This window comes from Mesoplodon densirostris, chromosome 4 (genome assembly GCF_025265405.1).
Source record: "Mesoplodon densirostris isolate mMesDen1 chromosome 4, mMesDen1 primary haplotype, whole genome shotgun sequence".
Classification (NCBI taxonomy): domain Eukaryota; kingdom Metazoa; phylum Chordata; class Mammalia; order Artiodactyla; family Ziphiidae; genus Mesoplodon; species Mesoplodon densirostris.
This window is the reverse complement of record NC_082664.1, coordinates 30184471-30208986: the sequence shown is the minus strand read 5'-3', so window position 1 is coordinate 30208986 and position 24516 is coordinate 30184471. Positions and strand designations below refer to the sequence as shown.

Below are 24516 nucleotides of genomic sequence, written 5' to 3'. Positions count from 1 at the left end.
CACATGCCGTGGAGCAACTAAGCCCGTGTGCCACAACTACTGAGCCCGCGCTCTAGAGCTCGCGAGCCACAACTACTGAAGCCAGGGCGCCTAGAGCCCGTGCTCCACGAGAGAAGCCACCGCAATGAAAAGCCTGTGCACCGCAACGAAGAGTAAGCCCCCACTCGCCACAACAAGAGAAAGCCCGCATGCAGCAATGGAGACCGAACGCAGCCAAAAATAAATAAATAAATTTAAAAAAAAAGCATTGCAATTTAAAGTTACATACTATGATATAAAGCTTAAAGTAAAACAACTGAGGTTTGGGTTTTTTTTTTTTTTCCGTGACATGGGGAAGTCTTCCTAAGAAAAGAAAATATAATAGAGCTTAATTACAGAAAGTTTTTTATACATGTCAGAAAAACAAGACAATAGAATTAAAAAAATATTTCTATTAATATACATGTATTTGATAACTTCAAATTTAGAACACTTAGAATCAGCATGAACAAGGTAAACTACACTTCAATGACAAAGATTTGAAATGGGGTAATAGATACTGGAAGTGGTTCATATTAACCTCCCCTTGCAATCTGTATCTGTATCTTGTCCAGTGAAAACTTGATTTACACAGCTCTACAAGTGCAGTATTTTTCTAACAACCCATTTTGTAGTCTCGGAACACTTTTCAGTTAAACTGATTTAGATGTTTAAAGATGAAAAATAAGAAATTTGCACTCTAAATTTGAATATCTAATTCACATTTCTTTACATTAATGTAAATCAGGAACAATTTACAGTAAACACAAAAACTATTCACGATAGTAGTAACAGTGCACATTTTTACTGAACACTTCTTGTGTCAGCCAGGCTCTGCACTAAACATCTGAACATGCAATTTCACATTTAATTACCTCGATGGGAAGTGTCATGAGTTCACGTTTTCCACAACTGATGATGATGCAAGCTGATGACTGCTTGCACTGAGCACTCGTGTCCAGACCTTTCCCTAGCATCGTAGCTAGCATGAGTCACTTGTACCGCAGCAGCTCTGGTGCTTGTCTGCACGATTTTACTAATGTTACATGAATACGCAGGCCTGACTCCCCCCACCCCCACCAAAAAAAACATGGCTAAGTCTTTACTACTAGGAGACACACCTGTAAGACAGCATAGAGACAACGAACGAAAGCAGCTGTGATCTAGGTCTGCACTAAAGCCCCTTTTCTGGGGACTCAGAAGTGCCCCTCCAGGCCTAACTGCAGGAGGGCAGCCTCAGCCTCCTCCTCCTCTTCCTTGGCCTCCTCCTCGCGGATCTGCACCAGCAACTGGAAGAGGTTTGGGGCTGGCCCTTCCGCAGCCCCGGTCAGCCACAGCTGCCTTCGGATGGCCCCGCTGTGGTTGGCCCCGGCAATGACCTGCTCCAGGCGGGCTTGATTCACGTTATCTTTATCTATGGCCCCCTTCTCCACCACCTTCTGCAGCAGAGGCTCCAGACGAATGACATAAGCAGATAACTTTTCTCCTGGGTTCTGGTAAGTGTTCAGAAATCTGACCTGCGCATCCCTAGAGCTCTCCACGCTCCCAAACACCTGCTCAAGCGCCTTCAGGCATTCGGCGGTGGTAATCGCAGGGTTGCTGATCTTGAGGATGCGTATGACATCAGCAGCAGGGCCTCTAAGACTCTCCATCAACCGCCGCCTCTTTTCCACATCTGACACCTGCCACTCCTCTATGACCTCATTAGTGTGCTCCAGCCAGGGATCAAATGTCTCCTCTCCAGGCCCCAGGATGTCCCTCCCGGAGAAGAGTGTCAGCTTCTTGTACCATAAGGACTCAACAAGAGGCTGAATAACATTATCCAAAATATAGTTTAGCATTTCTGCTGGCATATCTGGGCCTGGGGCCGGAGTGGGGTTCTGAAACCCAAGGACACGGGCAACATCTTGCACGGTCCACCCCTCTCTTGCTAGGAAGAGGTGCAACCTTTCTAGAAATTCAGCATCGGAAGTCGGGGGCTTAAAGACCACTTTCCACACCCCTCCTTTACCTGGCATCTCCCTGGGGATCGCGGTGTAATCGACAGCGCCAGTGAGCTCTAACAAGGCTACTTTGGCATTCTCTTCCCTCCAGAACATTCTCCCAAGCACTCGATAGGGCACCTGGGGCATCGCAGCCTGGAGGGTCTCTTCGATTTCAGCCTCATCACAGTTCACTGGGATCCCCCAGACCAGCAGGGCTCTCTGGGAGTTCACATCCATCCCCCTACACCAGTCTTCCAACAGTGTCATCGCCATTTTGCCAACTATAAAGGGCCCCAATTTTACAAAATACGGGTTACTGTGGTTCCCTGTGCTCTAGGACTTAGGACAACAGCAGACACTCCCCCGCAATATGCCCGAGGAGTCAAGCTTCACGCAACCACGATTAACAAACGACACCAGAGTCCTGCTCTCGTCCGTTCGCTGGCCCCCAACGTCAGTCCGCGTTCTCGGAGCGAAGCCTGCGGAATGCTCAGTTACGCGGCCACCGCCATCTTGCGTCTCTGGTCGGGGTCCGCGGGCCGGGTTCTCCACCTGCAGGCAGGGTGTCGCGTCGCAGCTCAGAGGCGAGGAGTGAGGGAGGACGGCGAAGGAAGGAGCCGCCGGGCTGTAGAGGCCGCCGGGGTGTAATTGCGGGGCGTGGCCTTCTGTTCTCCTCAGCCCGGGCGCCAGGCACTCGCGGCTGCTCCTGGCGTCAACCGGGCTTTCGCGGTCGGAGCCCGGCCTTCAGGCGCGCGAGAAGCCGCTTCTCTGCAGACGAGAACTGTGCCGCCCCCGGAGGAAGAGACTATCCCGAGGTCGCAGCGGCGGCAGCGGGGCCAGCCCGAGAGAGGCTCCTTCGCTGGCGCAGGTGCCCGTCTGGGCTGCGAGGACGGCCAGGGACCCAGAACACAGGCGAAGGGGGCGCGGGTAGGATGCAGAAGCAAGGCTAGAGGCGGCGCAGACGAAGGCCCGCCGCGGCGACTGCGCGCGCGGGCCGCTGCCGGTTGAGGCGGGATGCCGCAGCGCGGCTTCCGGCTGGTCAGACCCGCAGCCAGCCGAGGCGTTAAAGCCGCAGTGGAAGGCGGGGCCAACCGGCAAGCGGCTTTCGCCCCGCCCTGCCCCGCCCCCGCGGCCGAGCCTGCGCGAGCGTAGCCACGGCAACGGCGGCCCAGAAGACTGGCGACCCGAGTGCTCCGGCGGCCCGCAGAAGCGAGCGGTTGCCTTGGTGCCAGCAAGGAGCTCCGGGCATTAATTTCTCTGACGGCGTGTTTCCTTTTTCACATTTTCCGGATTTTTTTTTTCTCACAAAGCACTGTATTTAAAAGATGATAATATAACTCTGGAGTGGATTTAAGATGATATGCGTCCGTCAAGGAAGATTGTCTACTCACGTCGCTCGTTCAAGTCAATGCTGTATAAGAAAATACCTCATACCATCTGATCGCACTCTGCAACCTCCGCGAATTTCATCCCAATGAAACTAAAACGTTGTAAGTGTGCTGTGTGTTTGTGTGAGACACTGAGTTGAGACTTTTTCTTGTCTAAAATTTTGTAAGAATATCTAGATCTATTTAGTAACCTTTGTAGCCAGGCAAACGCTAACGTGTTATTTCCCCTGTCCTGGCATCATTGACAGTGAGCTGATAAAACAGAATCCTTACGGTTCAACAACGTCAAGTAATCCCTTGCAAGCAAACCAAGGCCTATTTACGTCAATCCCAGATGGTGAAAATCTCCCCAGAAGGACACAGCATTCAACTCTGAATTTTTAAAACCTTATTTAATAAAAGGTTTAAAGATACAGAAGAACATTCAAAAGTAAATAAGTTACATAGGTACATTACAATCACATCAGCAAGATTTTCTTTAGTGTGTTAATTTTTTTTATAAAAAGCACACAAAAAATAAAATCTTCAGTCTGGTCTATCACAACTGTACAGCAAAAGAGGTAATATTTATATATATGTACACTATTTTAATATGTAACAGTCTTTTTAAAAAAGGGTGCCACAGGCAGCAAACACACAAAAGGCAGTGTCTGATATTTTTCAAAATAAAAGGAATATACTTATTTATATGCTATTAAAATATTTGTACAATAATTACAGACTGTCAAGGCTATTCCTGTGCTCCGTCCCCTCCAACAAGGCCTTCGACTGAGAGACGAATGAAAAGGTGAAACAGCTGCAAATTGTGAGAGGCAAATATTAACACAGCAAAAATATGGGGAGGACATACAGTTGTTTTATAAAAATATGCATACTTCCTATAAACCTAAGGAGTTAGGCTTGCCAGTCTGGTAATAAATACCGTCCCAGAAAAGTGAGCCCCAATAAAAACATACTTAAATAGCTGAGGCTTGCGTATGTGTTGTATTCCTCCTTCATCTTAACATCTGGCACATGAGAAGAAAGAGGTTAGGTCACTGAGGCAGTTAAATATAGGGGATCCCTTTAGACGTAAGCAGCACACGACCTCTGTGCCAGGGGTGGAAGTGGGGTAGCAGAAGGGATGGGTGTGTACCTTAGTTGTGAGGGGGGCTGCTGAAGGCATGGAGGACAGTGCTGAAGCACTGTCTCCGTGGGTGGGTAAGAGACCTCAGAAACGGTCTAGAACACAGGCACTAGGTTAGTTTCATGCCCTTAGCTGAGTGTAGATGGAGGCTGAGAGACGGATATGTGACATGGTGTGGGGAGGACATTATAAAGCTGAAGGTGTTTGTCATTTAACGTCTTAAAGCAAAGAGCTCTGAATATAAGAAAAAAGAAAAAACAAAGTAGCCTAATGGTTCACAGGGAGAAAGCACCATAAAGGATATACGTATGCCAGCTTCTATGGGTGCACCTACTTTATTGGCAGGTCACTTGCCACAGTTGCATCTGCCCTCTAAACATTTTCCCTTTTACACTGCATTCTAGATATAAATCCATTCTGGAGCATAAACCCTTCTAAAATACGGTGTTGGGTAGGGTTAATACAGAGAGGTACCATCTTGATTTTCTCCACCTATATTCACCTGGTCTGGTCTCCGTGAGCTTAGAAGAGGAGAATCGCTCTAGAGAAGGAGGTTTCTGTTACCACGTGTCCAAAAAAGAAGCCTGAAACTAAATACGGTTTAAATAGAAAAAACCTTGGGAAACTTAAGTAGCACTTTGGGGCAAAGCTGCGAAGGCACTCATATTACATATGTGATTTAGAAGAGAGCCTAAATTTGCTACCCTCCTGTTTTTGGAGGGTATACCAGATTTTTGCAGTCTTGGGCCGTTGAGCTTGTAAAAGCCTATGGAAGAAACTAATTGGGAAGTTAGAGGTCTAGGTAGCCATCAGAAGTTGGGGAGGGGAGAGAATTTTGTAAAGTCCCATAGCTGGGCTCATGTATAACCATATTAATGCATAAATGAATGCTAATACATACCTGATAGTGCATAGTTTAGAAACAAAACTCCCTCCCCACTCCCAGCTACCAATATGACGTCTTTAGGCTATCTCAGGAGAGTAGCAGAATGAATACTTTTTGGCTCCTTCCTAACATGGATTCACTTAGAACTTCTTTTACACAACTAAAGTTGAATAGCAAGATCAGAAAAATAACTCAGCCCTCCTATGGGACTGGCAAGTGAAGGGACCTCCAGAATCTTCCAGCCCTTCCACTTCAGTGACTCCACACCAAATATGGCTTCTTCAAGCCAGAAACAAAACCAGAATGTGGCTTCCAGCCAATCCCCTCAAGCTACTTGAAAGTACAGCCAAAGAAGAGGGAGCAACAAGAACTGCCTTTGATCTCCCTTGATCCTGCTAGTCTCCGTGTGCCTTTGTGACATCTTCCACCTTTCCGCCCTCTTTCAGTGCTACCATTCCTATTGGCAAAACGAGGGACTTTAGGGTCTTGGAAATGTGGGGGGGAGGGTGGTGCCAAGAAGGTGCCTTGTTTTGGGATAAATGCACTTGGGCCTCTGGAAAGGAGGAATCCCCTGGTCCCTGAGAGGATGTTAAAAATTAAATATTAAGAATAAATAAATAGCTCCCAAATGACACAAGTCAAGGAATGAAGGCTCCTGTCCCATCTGGCTAGGAGACCTCCCCCTCCCAGGGAAGGATCCAGAAATCTCCAGCATGCAGGACTGAGGGCTGAGCTGTGGATATCAGCACTAGACCAGGTGGGGTGGGGTTAGGTGGCAGCTGCCAAGGGCAGGACAGAGGCAGGCAAGAAACTTGCACCAAGGAGGAGCAGGCTGGGCCTAGGCTAAGCTCCCTTAGCAGCCTCCAGGGCCCAAAGGAATTTGGCAAAAAGGTGGGAAGCAGGAAAAGCCAAGGCTTATCAAAAGCTCCCTCAGGCCTAGCCCTGTAGCAGCCCTGCAGCTTCCTTCCTCTGCACAGTTTCCTTCCCTCCAGCAGGCTGAGAGCTTGCAAAGAACATTGGCTCCTTCCCCAAACATCTGAGAAAACTTTCCAGCCCCGGCAGGCTGCTAGCGAGCAGCAAGGGGATAGGTACCAGTCCTGGTCCCTCTCCCTGCACCCGTTCTGGCAGCCTCCCTCCCACGGAGGACGTGGCCTCTCTGAGGACACAGTCACTGGAGCAGCATGGCCTGGACACTGCCGCACAGGAGACAGCACAGATGCCAGGCTGAGCGCTCTCTCGGAGATGGCCACCACACTCCTCCCCACGGAGTCCCTCTTTGCGGGGCTTGGGGCAGGGCCTGTACAGGTCCCCTGGGGCGGGGGATTAATGCTGCCAAGGGGGCGCGCTTGTGCTTGTCTCTCCATGGTGACCTAAGGGAGCAAGGGAAACAAAGAGGGAGAGAAGCGACCTTGTGGCGTGGCTGGCGGCAGAGGTCCATGTGAGAGGCAGCTGCGGCAGCGCTGGAGCCCCTCCCCACGGGCAGCCCCAGCGCGCAGGGACTCTCCCAGGCCCAGGAAAGCAGGCGGGAAACTTCCGACAGACCAAATGCAAGAGACCTGGATCCTGCAGCCCTTAACACTGCTCCTGGGCCCTGTATAAGTAAAAGAGCCGTTTATTTAATTGTATCCGTTTTGCAAAGACAAGTCCACGTGATCTCTCCCTCTGGAGGTTCCAGTGCTGGCAGAGCGTCTCAGGCTGGAGCAGGGCCCGGAGCCCCGGGCGTCAGCCCCTCTCGCCCGCGCTGCTCTCCTCCCTCAGGGCCGGCTGGTGGGGGGAGGCGGCTGCAGTGGCCGCAGCGGCCGCGGCCTCTTTCTCCTTCTGCCTCAGAGCGGCCGCCTTCTTCTCCTGCTCGGCGTGGCTCTTCATGTGAGCGCTGCGGCTCTTCACCTTGTAAAACACCCTGTAGCCGGGAAGGAGGGGCTCCATTAAGAGGTCTGTCTCCACCCCTGGGACCTCCACGCTACAGCACGTACGTGCGTGCGTGCGTGCGTGCGTGCGTGTGTCTGTTCTGGGGGCTCCCCGGCCCTTCTGGCTTGCTCCGCGCCAAGTGGTCCAGCCCCACCCTCCAACAAGGGGACCGATGGGCTCCCGATTCAGTGCCATCATCCCTCTTCTGAAAGCTGCCAAGGGATGTCACTGCCCGGGGAAACCCTCTGAGCCAATCAGGAGACAGGGCGAAAGCTGTGACTGCTCCTACTTCTCCCCAGGAATCGACATCTGCCTCTCCCCCAACCGCAGCCAACCTACCAGGTCCCAGCGGAGACTGGGACTGCCTTCTTACCTGCCACATTTTTTACATGGAAAAGTGTTCTCCTGATTCTGGCTCTTATTAAATGGCTCTGGTTTTTTCTTCTTCTCCGAAAAAGGAAGTGCCCTACGTGACTTCCCTGGTCCCTCCCTTGGCTTCTCTGAGGCCTGGCCACCCGCAGATCCAGGGGCATTGGATTCGTGGCTTCGGAGGATGAGGATGTCATTGGCCTGGAGAGGGTCAAACAAGGAGAGCTAAGAGATATGCGGAAGAGAGGATCCCGAATTATGCAATATCAGTGAACAGAGGGCTTTTAAAGATCATACACTCATTCCAAATGGTCCCCTAGCATCCTCTTGAATCTTTCCAGTGACAAGGCACTCACAGCTGTGTTTTCACAAATTGCTGGTACCGTAATTACGTGGGACAGCCCTAGCTGCTATAGGACTTCCTGATGCATCTGACAGGGGTTTCGGTGTCTCTGTTAATGACATGGGTTCATGTTTTCAGTCATTTAATCTATTCATGACTTCATTCCATAAATGACCTTCAAATCTGTGTAACATGCCAGGTTACACAGGGGATACAGAGGTGACAGGAGCCCCTGCCATCAGAGAACTCACAGTCTGAAGGGACAGACATGCAGGCAGTTAGCTCATGACAACATGAGCCACCATGGGAAACGCCAAGCAGGTGCCAGAGAGCACAGGACGCCTGGTGCGGACCTGGAGAGGTGCTGCTCAGGGTATGCGAACCATGGACCTCGGGTTAGGGGAGCCCCAGATGGCCATTAAGAGTCACACACGTGTGCACTGGATCAAACCCCACAGGAAAGCATTCATAAAAGTTCAGCAGAACTCAGTGGCGTGTGTACACTGAGCACAGCTCTTGGAGAAGGAGCACAGACAAGGCTCAGAAGGGAGCAAACAGCTGTGTGTCTACAGTTTGTGAGGGTTTTCCTTCAAGTTTAAGTGTACAACACAAATTAAACAAACAAACAAAGACTCTCATAGTAGTTCCGCAGCAGACCCTACCCAGCCCTCTCTCTCTTGGGAGACCTCTCCCTGACAAGGAACAGCTCTGGCTGCTATGTCTTGCTTCTTGGCCTGTGATGTGGTGGACAGAACACTGCACTAGGAGGACCTGGGGTGGGACCTCAGGCAAGTCACTTAGCACCTCTGAACCCAGCTTCCTCCATCGGTAAGGTGGGGGCTCACACTTTATGGGGTTATCGCGAGGGATGAATGAGATAATGAACAGGAAAGCACTTCACAGACAACATGTGTGAGGGGCCGTTGTTGTTATTCCCATTGTCTCAGCTCAGTTTCAGAATTCTTGTCAGGGACACGGCTCTCCTAGGGGGAGCCCTGTCTGAACTGTAAGTCAGGAATACTTCCCCAGTGTCCCACACACCTGGGTTTTCACAAAGCCTTTTTCTCCTCTGTGACTCAGATACAGAAGCAGTAGAGTGTAAAATCAATAGCGGATTCTGGAGTCAGGCTGCCTACTAGCTGTCTTATCTGGGACCTCAATTTCCTTCTCTGTAAAATGGGAATAATGACAGTAACTACTACATGGAGTTATGAGGATAAAATGAGTTAACAGCATAAACTATCTAGTGCTTTCCTGCCATGATGATGATCATCATCATGTTCCTGCTCTGCCCTCCCTCCCACACCCCTAGGCCCAGCTCCAGCCGTCCTGGCCCTGGGCTCCCCCAGTGGAGGTCACACTTACCGACTCATTGGCCTGTAGTGTCTGCGTGGCTTTGACAGCTGCTGCCCGCCGGCTTCGCTCTCGCCCCTCTTCCTGCTCCCCCTTCTCCTGGGTCTCTGGCATCTCTTCCTCCTCCTCCTTTCTGGTCTCCTTTACTTCCTTCTTAGGCTCTAGCCTCTCTTCACTTGGGGACTCTCTTCTGGGAGGAGGCACCCTGGGGAACTTCTGAGAAGTCTATGGGGGACAAGAACAGGGCAGTGAGCCTACAGCTCAGTCATGCAGCCATATGCACAGATTCTGACCCGGCCAGGGGCTCACTAGGCCCTGCTAGTCCTGCTAGCCTGGCCGGGACCAGTGCGGCCTCCTGTGCTAGACTCTGTACTCTCCCACCGCTAATCTGCCTGTAAAATGAGACAGAGCCTTGAGGCCTGGAAGCCCTCAGGATGAGACCGAGCACTTGAGATGGAGCTGGGGCAGGGAGGGAGCATGCCAGTCCCTCCCCACAGGCCACCTGTCCTCTTGGGTGTGTCCAAGAGACACATTCTAGGCCAGGGTGGTCTGGTGGAACCAGGCAGCAGCCTTCAGCTCCATTCTAAGCTATCTTTGTAACGTTTTCTGTATCTCTACCCCCTTCCCATCTGCAAAATGGGAACTAAATCACTCCCTGTCTTAGAGCAGAATGTCACCAAGTGTGGACTTGTGACCCCAAGATGATATTAGGTGGATACATGGACACAGAATTAAATCACATTCTCTTTTCACAGAATTGAATAACGTTCTCTTTTCAATTCTCTTTCAATCCTGATTATGTCAAGGACAAAGCCTCGAGTTGGTATTAATGTGTCTTTTATACTGCTCTAGACTTAACAGGGAGAGGTCAGGCCTCATCTCAGAGCCTTGGCAGGTAATAATATCTGGCTAGAATTTAATAACATTGTTTGGTTTGCATATATATTTATTTTTACCAGTACCTTCTATGGCAAGCAACACCGGTTTTCTATTTATGATTGTGATAGAAAGCTTCCCTTGAGTAAAAAATGGGTTGATTTAAAGAAAAATATTAAAAGCACAAGTGGTCTATGGACATGACAAAAATAGTAATGGTGACGTGGTAGGATGCAGATACAGCAGAATTCATAAAGGTGATACAAGAATGACTAAAGTTTAGGAAAGAGTGTTAGAGGTCTGCTACGAGGGGACAATAAGTCAATGCTGGTGCAAATACTGTGGGAAATTTCCCCCAATGTTCTGCATCAACACAATATATTATTACGATGACACTGGCAGATAGAGAGGGGAACCCAAAGGTCCAGGGTCAGTGTCCAGGACATCAGCTCCCTAGGGCTGTCAGGGACACTGCCTTCCTCTCTCTGCCCTCCAGGGAGTCCTAGAGAGCTTGGCCTCAAGCTCCCACCTCAGCCTAAGCAGCTGAGGCAGGGAAGGGAGTCACCTTAATATCCACTTCAACCTCTTCCTGGGCCGACTTTTCATCACTAGTATCCACATCCCCGAAGGTTAGCGTCCCATTGCGGCCAATCTTCACCTGCTTCTTGTAGGTGTAGTAGAACTCCACACACTGGGCCACGGTCTTGGTTTGGATCTGGTAATGAAGCCAAAACTGAGGTCAGAGTTCCTGGTTCAGCTCACCTGCCTGGGGGCACTCCAGCCTTTCTTATCCCTGCATGCCCCTCCGTTAACCTTAGCAAACACTAAACCCAATAAACCCAGGAAATACAAGCACGTCTCCAACACCTGCTCTGCACAAACCACTGACCAATTCAACACTTCAGCCCAATTTTTTTTAAAAAAGCTAAAAAGGACAACATGGAGCCATTGGGGAAATTTAAATACAGATCATGTATTAGAGAGTATTATTGTGTCAGTTTAAATTTCTTGGGTGTGATAATGGTACTTTGGTTTTGTAGGAGAATATCTTTGTTTTAGGAAATATTTAGGTCAAATGTCATGATGTCTGTAACTTTTAATGATTAGTTAAAGCAGAGAATACCTGTGTGTGTGAGTTTATTTGCAGACACAGAGAGACAGCAAATGTGGCAAATGTTAACAACTGGTAAATCTGAGGGGTAGATGGGCGTTCATTATACTATTCTTTCCATTTTTCTGTAAGCTTGAGATTTTGCAAAATGAAAAGTTAAAGGGGAAAAAGCCTGGGCACCATCCACATTCAAAGCCAGACTAGACCTGGCAACACAGCCTCTCTACATCAATCAGAGCAAACAATTTCATTCCTCTTCAGGGAGCAGTGAGGACAGAGAACTGTCAAACTGCCCTGTGTTGGGGAGGAACTCAGGGGAGACTAACACGAAAGCCCTGGAAAACCTAAAGAGGAAGCAGGAGGCTAAGTCTTGTTCTAACTCTGCCACTAAATGGCTGTGTGGCCTTAGGCAAGGCTCTTGGTGTGAAAGTAGTGAGTGGGATGAGACCAGATGATCCCCAAGGGCCTCCCAAGCTCTGAAACCCTAGCCCTCCTGTTTCACAAATCCATTTGGCCACTGGGTTTGGTTTCTGGACTACCTCCCCCCCACCCCCAAGCTGTTTTCTCTGACTCTCCCCCATCTCCCCAGACTCCCAGACTGCTCAGCCAACTGCTGGGCTGCACTGGGAACTGGGCTGCACTGGGAACTCTCCCCCAACTCCCCAGACTCCCAGACTGCTCAGCCAACTGCTGGGCTGCACTGGGAACTGGGGTGTCCTGTCCACAGAGCCCAAGGGGTCAGTGAGGGCCCTCTGTGCATGAGCAGGAAGCAGACATGACTCATCTCCCAGGAATGGCCAAGTCACAGATTTATTAACTAGATCCTGTTTACACTTTTACTATCAATTCCCTCTGATCATCTGTTAGCCTGACCAATGGTCTGCCCTTTTCATTAAGGCATTAGGGGCACCTCAGTGAGCTTCACAAGGCATGTACTTCCCGGCAATATTGCCCAATCAGGGAGCCCAGCAAATGACTGTCCTCACAACAGGGCCCTTGTAGGAGAATTTGTCAGCACTTGGTCCAGGCCCCAGGGTGTTCCTGGTACAACCTACAATCCCAGGAGGAAAAAGCACATTCTGGGAAGCGCTCTTCCCTTAGCTGTCCACACAGCTCACTCTCGCCATAGCCCAGGCTTTGTGTGACAGGGCTGGGGGAAGATGCAAGCCCTCGGATTAGCAGATCACTCTCCCAGAAGAACACAGGGGGAAGACAAGAGAATCTAGGAAAACTAGGCCCAGGCTTCCTCTACTCTGTCAGCTGAGTTACTGGAAGGAAGCCCCGGGCCTGACAGGAAGTGGGCAGAAGCTCGCTAGGTCAGTTACAGTCACTTGCTAGCTCTTGGTCCCTTCATCTCGGGGTGACTTCTCCTCCCACTAATTATGGCCTTTGAAGTACTCCAGCCCCTTAGGATGGCTCACCTCTGCTTGCAGCCCCCCTTCTCTTCCTGTTCTCCCTTAGGCAAGTCACTATTTATTTGGTGCCACTGGGTCTGGCGCCCACTCAGGCCCCCCTCTGGACTGAGACTTCAGAGTATGGCCACCCTACCCTAAGGTGAGGGAAGGGGCTTAGAATCAAGGGGGAAAAGGCCTGATCATTTCCATTCTTGTTTTATTTAGAAAAAAATGTCTCTGGGGACTTCCCTGGTGGTGCAGAGGTTAAGAATCCGCCTGCCAATGCAGAGGACATGGGTTCAAGCCCTGGTCCAGGAAGATCCCACATGCCACGGAACAGCTAAACCCATGTGCCACAACTACTGAGCCTGTGCTCTAGAGCCCACAAGCCACAGCTACTGAGCCCACGTGCCACAACTACTGAAGCCCGTACGCGTAGAGCTCGTGCTCTGCAACAAGAGAAGCCACCGCAATGAGAAGCCCGCACGCCGCAACTAAAAAAAGCCTGAGTGCAGCAACGAAGACCCAATGCAGCCAAAAATAAATAAATAAATGTATTTTTTAAAAAAAAAGAAAGAAAGAAAAAGAAAAAATGTCTCTGAAGCTACTTAGTGGCATTGACCTAACTGCTTTGTAAGAGGCCTTGGTAAGCAATTGCAGGGCCCCCCACTGGCAGAGGGAGCCCCCAAATCATGCAGGCAGCTCCTGCCCCTCTCTTGCCCCCAAAACAGAGCCCCAGCTCACCAGTTTCTGCACCAAGAAGAAATCCTTCTTGTAGATGGCAATGCCCTTGTTGAACAGCTTCCTCTCAGCCATCTTCCACTGGTCGGAGCCTGCAGGGCAAAGAGGAAGCCAGGGTAGTGAGGGGGTGGGACTGTGAGCACTGCAGGGGCAATTCTGAACAGCAGAAAAGTGTGAGGTCATCTAGCCACTGTCTCTGTAGGCGTTCAGAGCTGGCTCCACATCCTGCTTCTGCCACTTACTAGCCATGTCGCTTAGCCTCTGAGCCTCACTTTCCCCACTTGTGAAATGGGAACTAATAATAGAAGCCACCTCACCAGCTGTGGTACAGACTCAGTGAGACAATGCATGTGGAGCCCTTGGTGATATACCTGACACAGTCGGGATGTACCACTCGATGGGGGTTGATACCAGGGACTGCTATGATTATGCCACTTGGTCAATGTCCCTCTTAAAGCACAGTCCCCAGAATGGGACATGGCACTCCAGGGGTCCTCTAAGTTCTAGCACCTGATGCCAATTTGGATGGCACTCCCTGGGTTCCTGCCCCTTATACCCACACCCTGGGTTCTTCTATCCAGATGGGCTCCCACCTCCCTTCTCCCTTCCCTTGCAGGGCACAGGAAGCCCCCAGCTCTGGTGTCAGTCCCCTCACACTGGATCTTGGCTTATCTGCCCCCCACCTCTCCACCCCCGCCCCACCCTGGGCTGTGACTCAGCACTGAACTGAGCTCCACTGATGCTGGTGACCCCTCGAGGCCCCACGTCCCAGGCCCACCCTGCCAGCCCACCTGTGTAGTGATAAGTTGCCAATGGGTGGTTGTGGAGCCGCAGGGGCTTCTTCAGTAGCAGCTTGTTCAGCGTTTCCTAAAAGGGAAGTGAAGAAAAGGTCAAGGCCCTGGCCGGGGTCTTGGTGGGCAAAATTCGGGCCTCTGAGTAGAGTGGGCACTCACTCTTGGCCCTCTCAACTGCAGAGGGGCAAGAGGTCTGGCAGGATGGCAAGGGCATGGGGGTTGGGTTGCTCAGGGCCTCTTAAAAGAGGAAACACATGGTCCCCAAGGCAGGCAGCCACAGATAGAGAAGGCCCTCAGTGACAGCCCTGTCCGAGGGTGGGGACCCACTACCCAGGATCAGAGACTGCGGTGGACCTTGCACAGCAAAGTCTGTAGTTTGGAACCAGGGCTCCCTCAGGCCGACCCCCTACCATCCCCAACTTGGTCAGACCTTCCTGCCTGCCTCAAATCAGCTCACCAACAGGCCTGGCTCCTGGACGGCACACACACGGATCCCTGCCAGCCTCCCCAAGGGGCCCTCCCTCCACCGGGGGCAGTGTCTCACCAGGATGTCTCCCCTGGACTCGTGCAGATAGTGCAGGGCTAGCTCCTGGTTGGTGCCAGCTCCAGGGAAAATGCTGGAGCAGGCGGCCGTCAGCAGGTCTTCCACTGGGGAGGGAGGAGAGAAAGGCACTTTTAGGGCTGGGCTGGGCTGGGCTGCATGGGGCGGAGCCTAGCCCACCCATTGCCCAATAGCCGGCCTTTGCCTGCTTTGCCTGCTGGCTCGTGCCCTCTCACCTTGCCTCTGCTTCTCCTGGCTGCTCTCTAGGTCCTCCCATGGCTGCCACACCAAGTCGGCCTTGTGGGAGTCTGCTGCTGCCAGGGAGCGGTCCCTCATCGAGGGGATTTCTGCTTGGAACCGGGAGCCCACATTGATCCGTCTGCAGGGGCGGAAAGGGCAGGGAGTGAGGCTTCACCGTGTGGGGATGGGGAACCCTACTTCCTCCCTGAGGATGGAGAAGATGCGGGGGTAGCTGGCAGAGGCTGAGCGCGGCAAGGCTTCAGCTGGGTGTAAGGGAACCTGGCTTCTATGAGGACAGCCTGGCAAGTGGCACGTGGTGCTGCCAGAAAGGCAAGGCCCAGAGGTTGGAAAGGGGAGAAGAAGCTCCAGGTTTACAGACAGGGAAAGAGTCTCTTGGACGGCGCTTCTAATTTTCCTCAGAGGCAAATTCAAACTGAGCTGGTCCTTTCCCTCCCTGTGACTTCCACACAGAAGCTGGGGTGGGGATCAGTGAAGCCCAGGGCTAAGTGCAGAAGCCCAGAGAGGTCTGCTCAGCCCCCAGCCCACAGAAGTCTCCTCTTCCTCGTAGGGCCCACCTGCATGCACCGGACTCCAGCTGGCCACCCTCACCCCCTGAGCCAGAGGCTGGGCTGAACTTACGGCTCGATGCTCACTGGGGTGGCCTCCCCCATCACAGAGAGGACAGGCGGGGTGACTTCAGCGCTATCTATGGGACGAAAGGTAGGTTAGTAAATGGCACCCTCTGCCCTTCAGCAAAGCCACCCTCTCCAACCTAGGTGGCTGCACTTTATGCACAAGAGCCACAGCAGTGACTCAGAGGTTCACGCTGGGAAATCAGGCACCCTGAGTCCTGGCTCTGCAGCCTGCAATTGTGACAACTAGCTGTGACTTTACCAAGTATGTGGGTGCCTCCGTTTTCACGCCTGCTGAAAGGGAATGTTGCTACCTATCTCCCTAGGTTGATGTGAGGATTGAATGAAATCATGCACAAAGCTGAGCCCTCAATAAATATCAGCTACTCTTATTACTACTGCTACCAGTTCCACTACTAGAGCCATGTTCTGCCCCGGGAGCACCCACAGTACAGCATTAAGTCCAGCATTCAACTATGGTTGCTCTAGTAAAGAGGCTGAAACTTCCGCCACACAAATGAGGTGGTGAAGGAGATCACTGTTTCATAATTATCTTCTCACTTCCTTGCTGGGTTCTCTGCCTTGGTTTCTCCTGAGCTAATCTTAACGCCCTGTGTGATCAAGACACTCTCTTGCTCCAAAAGCAAAATCTGCTGACTCCTCTCTGCAACCTGAGAGAAAACTTCAACTCCTCAGCTTAGTATTCAAGGCAGTTCCCCTGCCAGCTATGCATCCCACCACCGCCTTGCCTGGACCGTCCATCTTCGCAGGCCGCTCCCTCATGGCCCCTCGCGTTCCCTGCACAGTCCCACCTCTAGGCCTTTGCACCTCTCCTTTCTTCTGCCTAGTGTGCCCTCCCCACCTGCTTCCTAGTTCAAGCTCAGCTTTAACCCCACCCTCTCTTCAATAAATGCTTTCCTCACCACTAGGGCTAGCAGCCTCTGCAGGCTTCACTCACTGACTGCTCATCCCACTCTGCCTGAAACTTCTGCTTTCCTGTCTCCCAGGCTTTCAAGTCAACGCCCTAATGACCCAGCACTCTCTTTAGAACAGACCACGGTGTCCCACACATTACTGGTGCCCTCACAGGACCCAGTTCAGGCTTTACACCTGAGTGCAAGAAAAAATCCTCATGGATGGACAGACCTCTTCTTTGACGCCAGGCTGGCCTCTACAGTGACTTCTTCCTGCACAACCCAGGCAGGGAGAGAAGCTTCCAAGCTTCCAGTAGAAGTGGAAGAGCCAAAGGCCAGCCAGCCCAGGGTGAGCCATTTCTCACCCAGACATCAGAGGGCACCAGAGAGGCACGCCACGATGAGGTCAGGGTCAGAGGTTAATCCCGCGACTGCACTGCCTCACCCCTGTGCTACGTCTGGTCGGGATTACTCTCAATCTTCTCTATCACCCTGAGATAGGATTATCCCATTTTTCAGGGGAAATGAATTCTTGTGTGGAGTGGGCAACATTTTTCAGCAATTCACCACCCAGGCCAGCCAAAATGTCTGCTCTGGGCCAAAATGACTGTTCAAGAGACCCAGGGGACAGGATCTGCCACCTAATATTAAGAACAAATGTGACACGCCAGGCACAATGTAAAGTGCTTTACGTGTGTTAATGCATCTGGACCTCACCACAACCCTCCGAGGTAGCTATTAGGTTGAACCATAGGAAACTGCTGTTTGTGGTTCTAAAAATAGCTGAATACATATTGGCGATTTCATCATTAACCAAACACCACTAACATCCTCATTTACACGCTGAAGAAACTGAGACCCAGGGAGTTTAAATCACTTCCACAGGGGATGGAACAGTACATGGTGGAATTGGGATGTAAGTCCAAGCAGTTGGGCTGACACCTCCTCTCCCCAACCACAGCGTGTACTTGAGCCAGGACAACCTCCTTCTCTCTCTCAAAGGAGACACTAGAGCCCCTTTCCGCACAGCAGTCCAGCCCTACCCCGGCAGTGCCAGAAGCTGAGTCTTCCCTACCCACCGCCCTCCCACAATGCCTGCCCTCACGGCTGCCAAGGGGGGATCACTCACTAGACCGGAGCAGGGTGCGATGGGCACTCTTTGGCGTGATGGGAGGAGGGGCTGGGATGCTGCTGGTCGACATGATGGCATTGAAATAGAGTCCGGAGCCTTCCCGCACGGGGCTGAGGATGGGGGGTGGTGTATAGGGAGGCAGCTCAAAGCTCCGCTCGGAGGGGTGGTCAGCTAGGCGGACAGGGGAGCGCAGGTGGCTCTGGTACGGGGTGATGTTGGAGTAGACAGGAGGGGCAATGAACGTGCCCGCCTTGGTGGGGATGATCAGAGGCTCAGGCCTCGGCCGCTGCTTTGGTTTCCGCACTGAAGGCTCCCCCTCCAACTTGACGTTCATGTCCTCAGCCTGGAGAAGGAAACAGACCAAGATGGCTCAGCCACTTACATACTGGGAAAAACTGAAGTCTTGACCACTGCTTGCCAGTTTCACCTCTGGAACTTAGTCTGCCCACCACACCCACTAAGGCAAGCCTGAGACAGGAAGCAGATCCAAAAGCCCTTCTTACTGTCTCCTCTAGGGCAGGGGTCAGCACACTGTCTCTGTCAAGGGCCAAATAGTATATATTTTAGGCTTTGTAGGCCACACACATATTCTTCGGTGCATATTCTTCTTCTTCTCCTGACCCCACCCCCTGCCCTTTTAAAATAATCCTTTGAAAAGTGTAAAAAACAGTCTTAGGGCTGGATTTGGTTCACAGGTCATAGCTGCCGACCCCTGCTATAAAGTATACTACAGGGCAGGGAACTATTGTAGTTAAAGGCCAGGCCCTGGAACTGGATTGCTTGGATTGGGATCTACTTCCTTTAATTACCACTTAAAATACTTAACTCTGTGTGCATTATGATTTTTAACATGGGAATAACAAATTCCTACCTAATGGGGTAGCTATGAGGACTAAATAAATTAATACATGGAAATCACTGAGAACAGTACCTGGTACATAGTAATTACTCAATGAATACTGACTGCTATCACTACTTAAGCTCCAAGCTCTGCATTAGATGGAGGCCCATATCGCGTGCCAAGACCCAAGCTAGGCATGGGACCACAGAGTGAACAGGACAACCCTATCCTTGAAGAACTTTTATTCTCATAGTATTAGTCCTACTTTTGCTGTCAAAGGTTAGCCCTCCTGGCTTACACTTCTCCCTGCTTGGTATGCCTTGTGGGCCTCCATACAGAATAGAGGGCAGGGTTGTACAGGAATAGAGGCCTTTCCTTGCTGCATCCCTATTCTCTCAAGAGAGAACAGAGCCCTACACGAGTGAGTGACATCGATCATCTCCCTGGGTGCACAGGTGAGACTGGCCACACTGACTGGGCCCAGGAACAACAGGCTTTCTCCTCCTCCCAGGTTCCAGCTCCCACAAGACCTTCCAGCAGAGGGCCCTGAGTCCCCATGAGGCCTTGGCCATGTCTTTTAGCCATCTGTGCCCTCTCTGCTCTTCTACAGACTAGGAAGAAATGACATTGCTCATTCTCACCCCCTTAGGGGAACAATATGATTGCACAGAAAAAAATGCAGTGGAGCCAAAGGCCCCCAAACTTCTAGACAAGAAATCCAACATGAACTCAAGCTAGCTGTAATGATTTGTGATTTTATAGGGAAAATGGATTTAAACTATTCTAAATATGACAATATTTTTCATATTGATTTTTTGTTTATTTATTTATTTTGGCTGCGTTGGGTCTTTGCTTCTGCACACAGGCTTTCTCTAGTTGTAGCGAGCGGGGGCTACTCTTTGTTGCAGTGCACGGGCTTCTCATTGCGGTGGCTTCTCTTGTGGAGCACGGGCTCTACGAGTGTGGGCTTCAGTAGTTGTGGCGTGTGGGCTCTAGAGCGCAGGCTCAGTAGTTGTGGCGCAGGGGCTTAGCTGCTCCGCGGCATGTGGGATCTTCCTGGACCAGGGCTCGAACCTGTGTCCCCTGCATTGGCAGGCGGATTCTTAACCACTGCGCCACCAGGGAAGCCCTCATATTGATTTTTTAGGTGTGATGACATTGTGGGAAGGAAGGAAGGAAGGGAGGGAGGGAGGGAGGAAGGGAGGGAGGGAAAGAAGGAAGGGAGGAAAGAAGGAAGGAAGGGAGGGAGGGAAGGAGGGAAAGAATCCTTATGTATGGGGTACTTCAGGTACAAAACCAAAGTATTTATGGATGGAATGATGTGATGTTTGGGATTTGCTTAAAAAAAAACCCAGTGGCAGGAGAAGTAGAGGTACAAATGAAAGAAGATTGGTTGTATTTTGAAAACTGTAAAAGAGGGTGATGGCTAAATATTAGAACTCATACCATTTTCTCTTCTTCTGTGCATGATTGAAAATGTCTGTAACACAAAGAGAGAGAGAGAAAGAAAGAGACAGACCTCCCCAAAAGCCTGGTATAGTGAGAGTCCTCAGGCAGGATTCAAGAGATCCAAATTCCAGGGCTAGCTCTGCCACTACTTGGCTGTATGATCTTAGGTAAGCCTCTGGCCTTTTCTGGACCTATTTCCTCATCTATGAAATGGGTATGTTGAGCTGTGTAGTTGCTCAGGCTCCTTCCTGCCATCCTCAGGACAAGCTGCCCAAGCCTCCAGCCTCCACCACAAACTCTCCCCCAACCAGAGAACAAGATTCCAGAGACCAGAGACTGTGCTACTCATGATGATCTTGGAGCTCTCCTTTCTGTTATAGACAACAGGCATGCAGGCCAACTCTCCAGTTGCGAATGACTAATAAAATCTAGATGCTATACAAAACCACATTTCTGCAGGTACCAGAGAACAAATTAGTTGGCAAAGAATTAAAGAGCCAAGATCCAGGAAAAAAAAAAAGGAATGCCAAAAAGGTGAGCCCAGCATTTAGAATTGTGTTTTCCCTAGAGATAGATGCTGTTATGGAAGAGACAACGAGAGGCTGAGAAACTGAGTAAGGCTTTTAATAAATTCAAGGAGCCAGCAGAATAAAAACTGGAGTTTAAAGCTTGCCAAGGAAGGAGAGCCTGGTGAACCCCTAGGCTTTGGATTGGGACTCCAAAGGGCTATATCCTCAGAATAAAGGTGAATCAGATATAGATTAGCTCTCAAATGGAATAATGCCCAGCTTCAAATCATCTGATTAAGTTAAAGTAATCCAGGATTGCTTGTGCTCTCTGCTACCTGTCAGATGCAAAGACAAGTCCTCTCCAGTAGAGGAGAACAGCATCCAGAGTCTTTTTTTTTTTTTTTTTTTTTTTTTGCGGTACGCGGGCCTCTCACTGCCGCGGCCTCCCCCGCTGCGGAGCACAGGCTCCGGACGCGCAGGCCCAGCGGCCATGGCCCACGGGCCCAGCCGCCCCGCGGCACGTGGGATCCCCCCGGACCGGGGCACGAACCCGCGCCCCCTGCATCGGCAGGCGGACTCCCAACCACTGCGCCACCAGGGAAGCCCCAGAGTCTTTAATTACCTCAACAATTTTTCATATATAATGTCTGACATTCAATAAAAAATAGCCAGATACATAAAAGAGTAAGATGTGATTTAAAAACAAGAAATAGCAGATAATAAACACAGACCCACAGGGATCCCATTAACAGAGCTATGAGACATAAACTTTAAGAAGACTATGCCTGGGAATTCCCTGGTGGTCCAGTGGTTGGGGACTTGGCGCTTTCACTGCTGGGGCCTATGTTCAATCCCTGGTCGGGGAACTAAGATCCCACAAGTCATGCGGTGTGGCCAAATAAGGAAAAAAAGAAAAGAAAAGAAAAGAAAACTATGCTTAAGTTATGCAATAAAATAAAAGGCAAGGTTGAGAATCTCATCAAAGAACTAGAAACTCTAAAAATGAACCAAATGAAAATTCAGGTGACTGAAAAATAAAATAACTGAAGACAAGAGTTCAATGAATGGGCTTAACAACATATTAGACACAGCTAAAGAGAGAACTGGTGAACTGAAAGATAGGTCAGACTTAAAAAAAAAAGAAATGGAAAGCATAGAAAAGTGCATGACAGACAAAATAGGGGATACCGTGAAAAGCACTAACAAAACGTGTAACTGGAGTCCCAGAAGGAGAGGAGAGAGAAAATGGAGCAGAAGCACTCTAAGCAGGATAAATACAAAGAGATCAATACTTAGGTTTCACAGCAAAACTGCTGAAAACCAATGACAAAAAAAATCTTGAAAACAAGATAAAAAGATACCTTACATTCAAAGAAGCAACAATATGGATTATAGTGATTTCTCAATACTGTAACTACAATAGAAGCCTGAAAACAATGGAATGACATCTTTAAAGTGCCAAGAAAAAAAAAAACTACCAACACAGAATTCTCTACCCAGCAGTTATCCTTCAAAAAATGAAGATGAAATAAAAACATTTTCAGACAATCAAAGACGAATAAAATTTATCACTAACAGACTCACACTAAAGGAAATACTAAGGGATGTTCTTCAAACAGCATATAAATGAACTGAGATGGAAGCTTGGAGATATGAGAAGAAATAAAAAGCAACAAAACACTCTTAAGTATTTGAATAAATCTAAAATGAACAACAACTGAACAAAACCATAATGTTATAATGTCCTATCAATGTTAAAATATAGAGAGAATGAAAATTCATGTCAATAATTCTACAAGTTAGGGGTTAGGGGGAAATGGAGTTAAAGGGTTATAAGAACTCTGCATTGTCCAAGAAGAGGCAAAGCACTAACTTATATTAGATTTCAATAAGCTAAGAATGCATTTTAATCTCTAGGAACGCTTCTCAACCAGAGGATTAAGCTCTAATGTCATAAGGCATTCACTATGTAATAAGTTGACTTCTCTCCTACACATCTAGAATGGTACTAGCTATGTACCATCCTCCAGATAATTGAGAAAATGGTCACTTAAATCCCCTTCTGTAGGGCTTAATTCTCAAATAGAAATCCAGGTAATAAAGGCTGCTATGGTAATCACTAAAGGAGTAATATATAAGTATATAACTAATAAATTAATAAAGAGGGGAAATGGAATAACAAACCCAATCAATCCAAAGGAAAACAATAAAAGAAGGAAAAAAAAGGAAGAAAGAAAAGGCAGGATGGGATAAGTGGATGGCAGATTTAAACCAAAGTTTATCAGTAATTACATTAAGTGTAAACCGTATCAATGCTCTAACGAAAAGACAAAGGTTGTTAGAACAGATGATAACAAACCCCAATTATAAATCCAGTTGAAAGATATACCTTAAGTAGAAGGATACAGAAAGGCTGAAAGCAAAAAGATGGAAAAGATACACATCCCATCCTCCTCCCACCCACACTAACGGAAAGAAAAATATCTGACAAAGTAGACTTAAAAGGCAAAAAGATTACTAAAAATAAAAAAAGAAACATTTCATGATGAAGTGTCTAATCTAGTTCTAAGTAAGTATGCAATTAACATTGCATCAAAATGTATAAAACGAATACTGACAGAACTAAGAAGAAATAGACAAAACCTCAATCTTAGTGGGAGAGTACAACATACATGTTTGTACTGAGAGAACAAGCAAACATTTCTATATCCCGGTACCTAGCACAAGGCCTGACCCATATTAGAGGCCAAATCAAAATCTGCTGACCTGCAATAAAAGAGATTCACACATTCTGGATTTTCCTAAACAGTCCAAATTTCAAGTATAAAATTGTCTCTTTGTCCCTCATAAGTTCATTTGTCCAAAAGTTTTGTTTGGAAAATATAAATAATATGCCCATGGGTGACTTGAATCCCTCCTATACTGCCATGCTCTCCTTTTTCCCACATAATATTAGGTCACCAGGAGCACTCAGGTACTGAGCTGCTTGCATGGGGCGCCTCTCATACCTGAGCTGGGGCATCAGTCCCGGGGATACGGTTGGACCGCCTGCGGGTGACGATGACCGACGGCTTGTGTTCAGTGGGGTTCTGCTCAGGACCCTTTCCATCCTCGTCAACACCTCCAGCTTGGGCTGCCTCAGTTGGGTCCACAGCCCGCACAGGCACAGACACTGGGATTATGAGGGGTACCATCCCGCTGTCCTCTCGCGCTCGCTTGGCAGCTAAGGAAGGCTCAGAAAACTCCACCCCACACTTGGTAGTTGAAGCCAATACACTTTTCCGCTTCTCCTCAGAGCCACTGGCATCCTGGAGAAGGAGAGAGAGAGGAAATGGAGACGGTTAGAAGGTAAGTCCTGATCTGCTGGTCCAGGGCCCCTAATCCCATTTGATTCAGGGACTCAAACACCCATGATGGTTCCCAATGGTCTTTGGCAACCTGGCCTTTCCCTGACCACCTTTTCCCCCACCATATTCCCAAATACTCTCTATAACCTCCCTTCTGCCAGGTTCTCCCATCCTGGCCTGGAGCAGGAATCCCCAGATGGCCAACTCAGGCCAAAAGTGGCTAATCGATGTGTTTTGTTTGGTCTACATGGTGCATGGCATGTGAAATAGTATCTATATATTCAAAACATATCTCGGCAAAAGAAAGCAAGCAAGGAACCTGTGGCAAGGTAAGGGTAGTCTCTGGATCTATTTCCCCACTGGCAACTGGCTGGAGTGAAGTCAAGTTCTGCAGCCTCCTACATATAGGTCTGGCCCTATAGGCTTCGAGGGTTGAGACCTCTAGTGAGGGAAGGGGCAAACACTGGCTTTGGAGTCCGATACTAGCTTCTGTCCTACCTTTGTGACCTTGGGAAATCCCACTTGGGCCTTAGCTTCTTTAGCAATAAAATGGAATAAATGCCAGCATCCCTCTCATAGGGTTTGATGAGAAATTACTTGTGACCAAAGATAAGAAACT

At 49.4% G+C, this 24516-nt stretch overlaps 2 protein-coding genes across 7 annotated transcripts in view; both read right to left on the bottom strand.

Annotated features, from left to right (window-relative positions):
- Nucleotides 1-447: 447 nt before the first annotated feature.
- PNMA1 (PNMA family member 1) lies at nucleotides 448-3082 on the bottom strand. The gene has a single exon (XM_060095873.1). It carries the CDS (start codon nucleotides 2274-2276, stop codon nucleotides 1215-1217), a length of 1062 nt encoding a protein of 353 aa, XP_059951856.1. The 5' UTR covers nucleotides 2277-3082; the 3' UTR covers nucleotides 448-1214.
- Nucleotides 3083-6999: 3917 nt separating this feature from the next.
- MIDEAS (mitotic deacetylase associated SANT domain protein) overlaps nucleotides 7000-24516 on the bottom strand; it is a 65072-nt gene continuing 47555 nt past the window's right edge. For all 6 annotated transcript variants that reach the window (XM_060095868.1, XM_060095869.1, XM_060095871.1 and 3 more), the window contains 11 exons: nucleotides 23559-23858; nucleotides 17749-18094; nucleotides 15713-15779; nucleotides 15070-15212; nucleotides 14837-14940; nucleotides 14290-14365; nucleotides 13502-13590; nucleotides 10818-10967; nucleotides 9389-9601; nucleotides 7685-7881; nucleotides 7000-7303 (listed from right to left, as the gene is read on the bottom strand). In XM_060095868.1, the coding sequence (XP_059951851.1) occupies nucleotides 7126-7303; nucleotides 7685-7881; nucleotides 9389-9601; nucleotides 10818-10967; nucleotides 13502-13590; nucleotides 14290-14365; nucleotides 14837-14940; nucleotides 15070-15212; nucleotides 15713-15779; nucleotides 17749-18094; nucleotides 23559-23858 (1863 nt within the window). In that variant the 3' untranslated portion in view covers nucleotides 7000-7125. The remainder of the gene's footprint in view (nucleotides 7304-7684; nucleotides 7882-9388; nucleotides 9602-10817; nucleotides 10968-13501; nucleotides 13591-14289; nucleotides 14366-14836; nucleotides 14941-15069; nucleotides 15213-15712; nucleotides 15780-17748; nucleotides 18095-23558; nucleotides 23859-24516) is intronic.

Coding starts and splice junctions, on each gene's coding strand:
- PNMA1 (XM_060095873.1), bottom strand. CDS start 2,276: ATGGCGATGACACTGTTGGAAGACTGGTGTAGGGGGATGGATGTGAAC.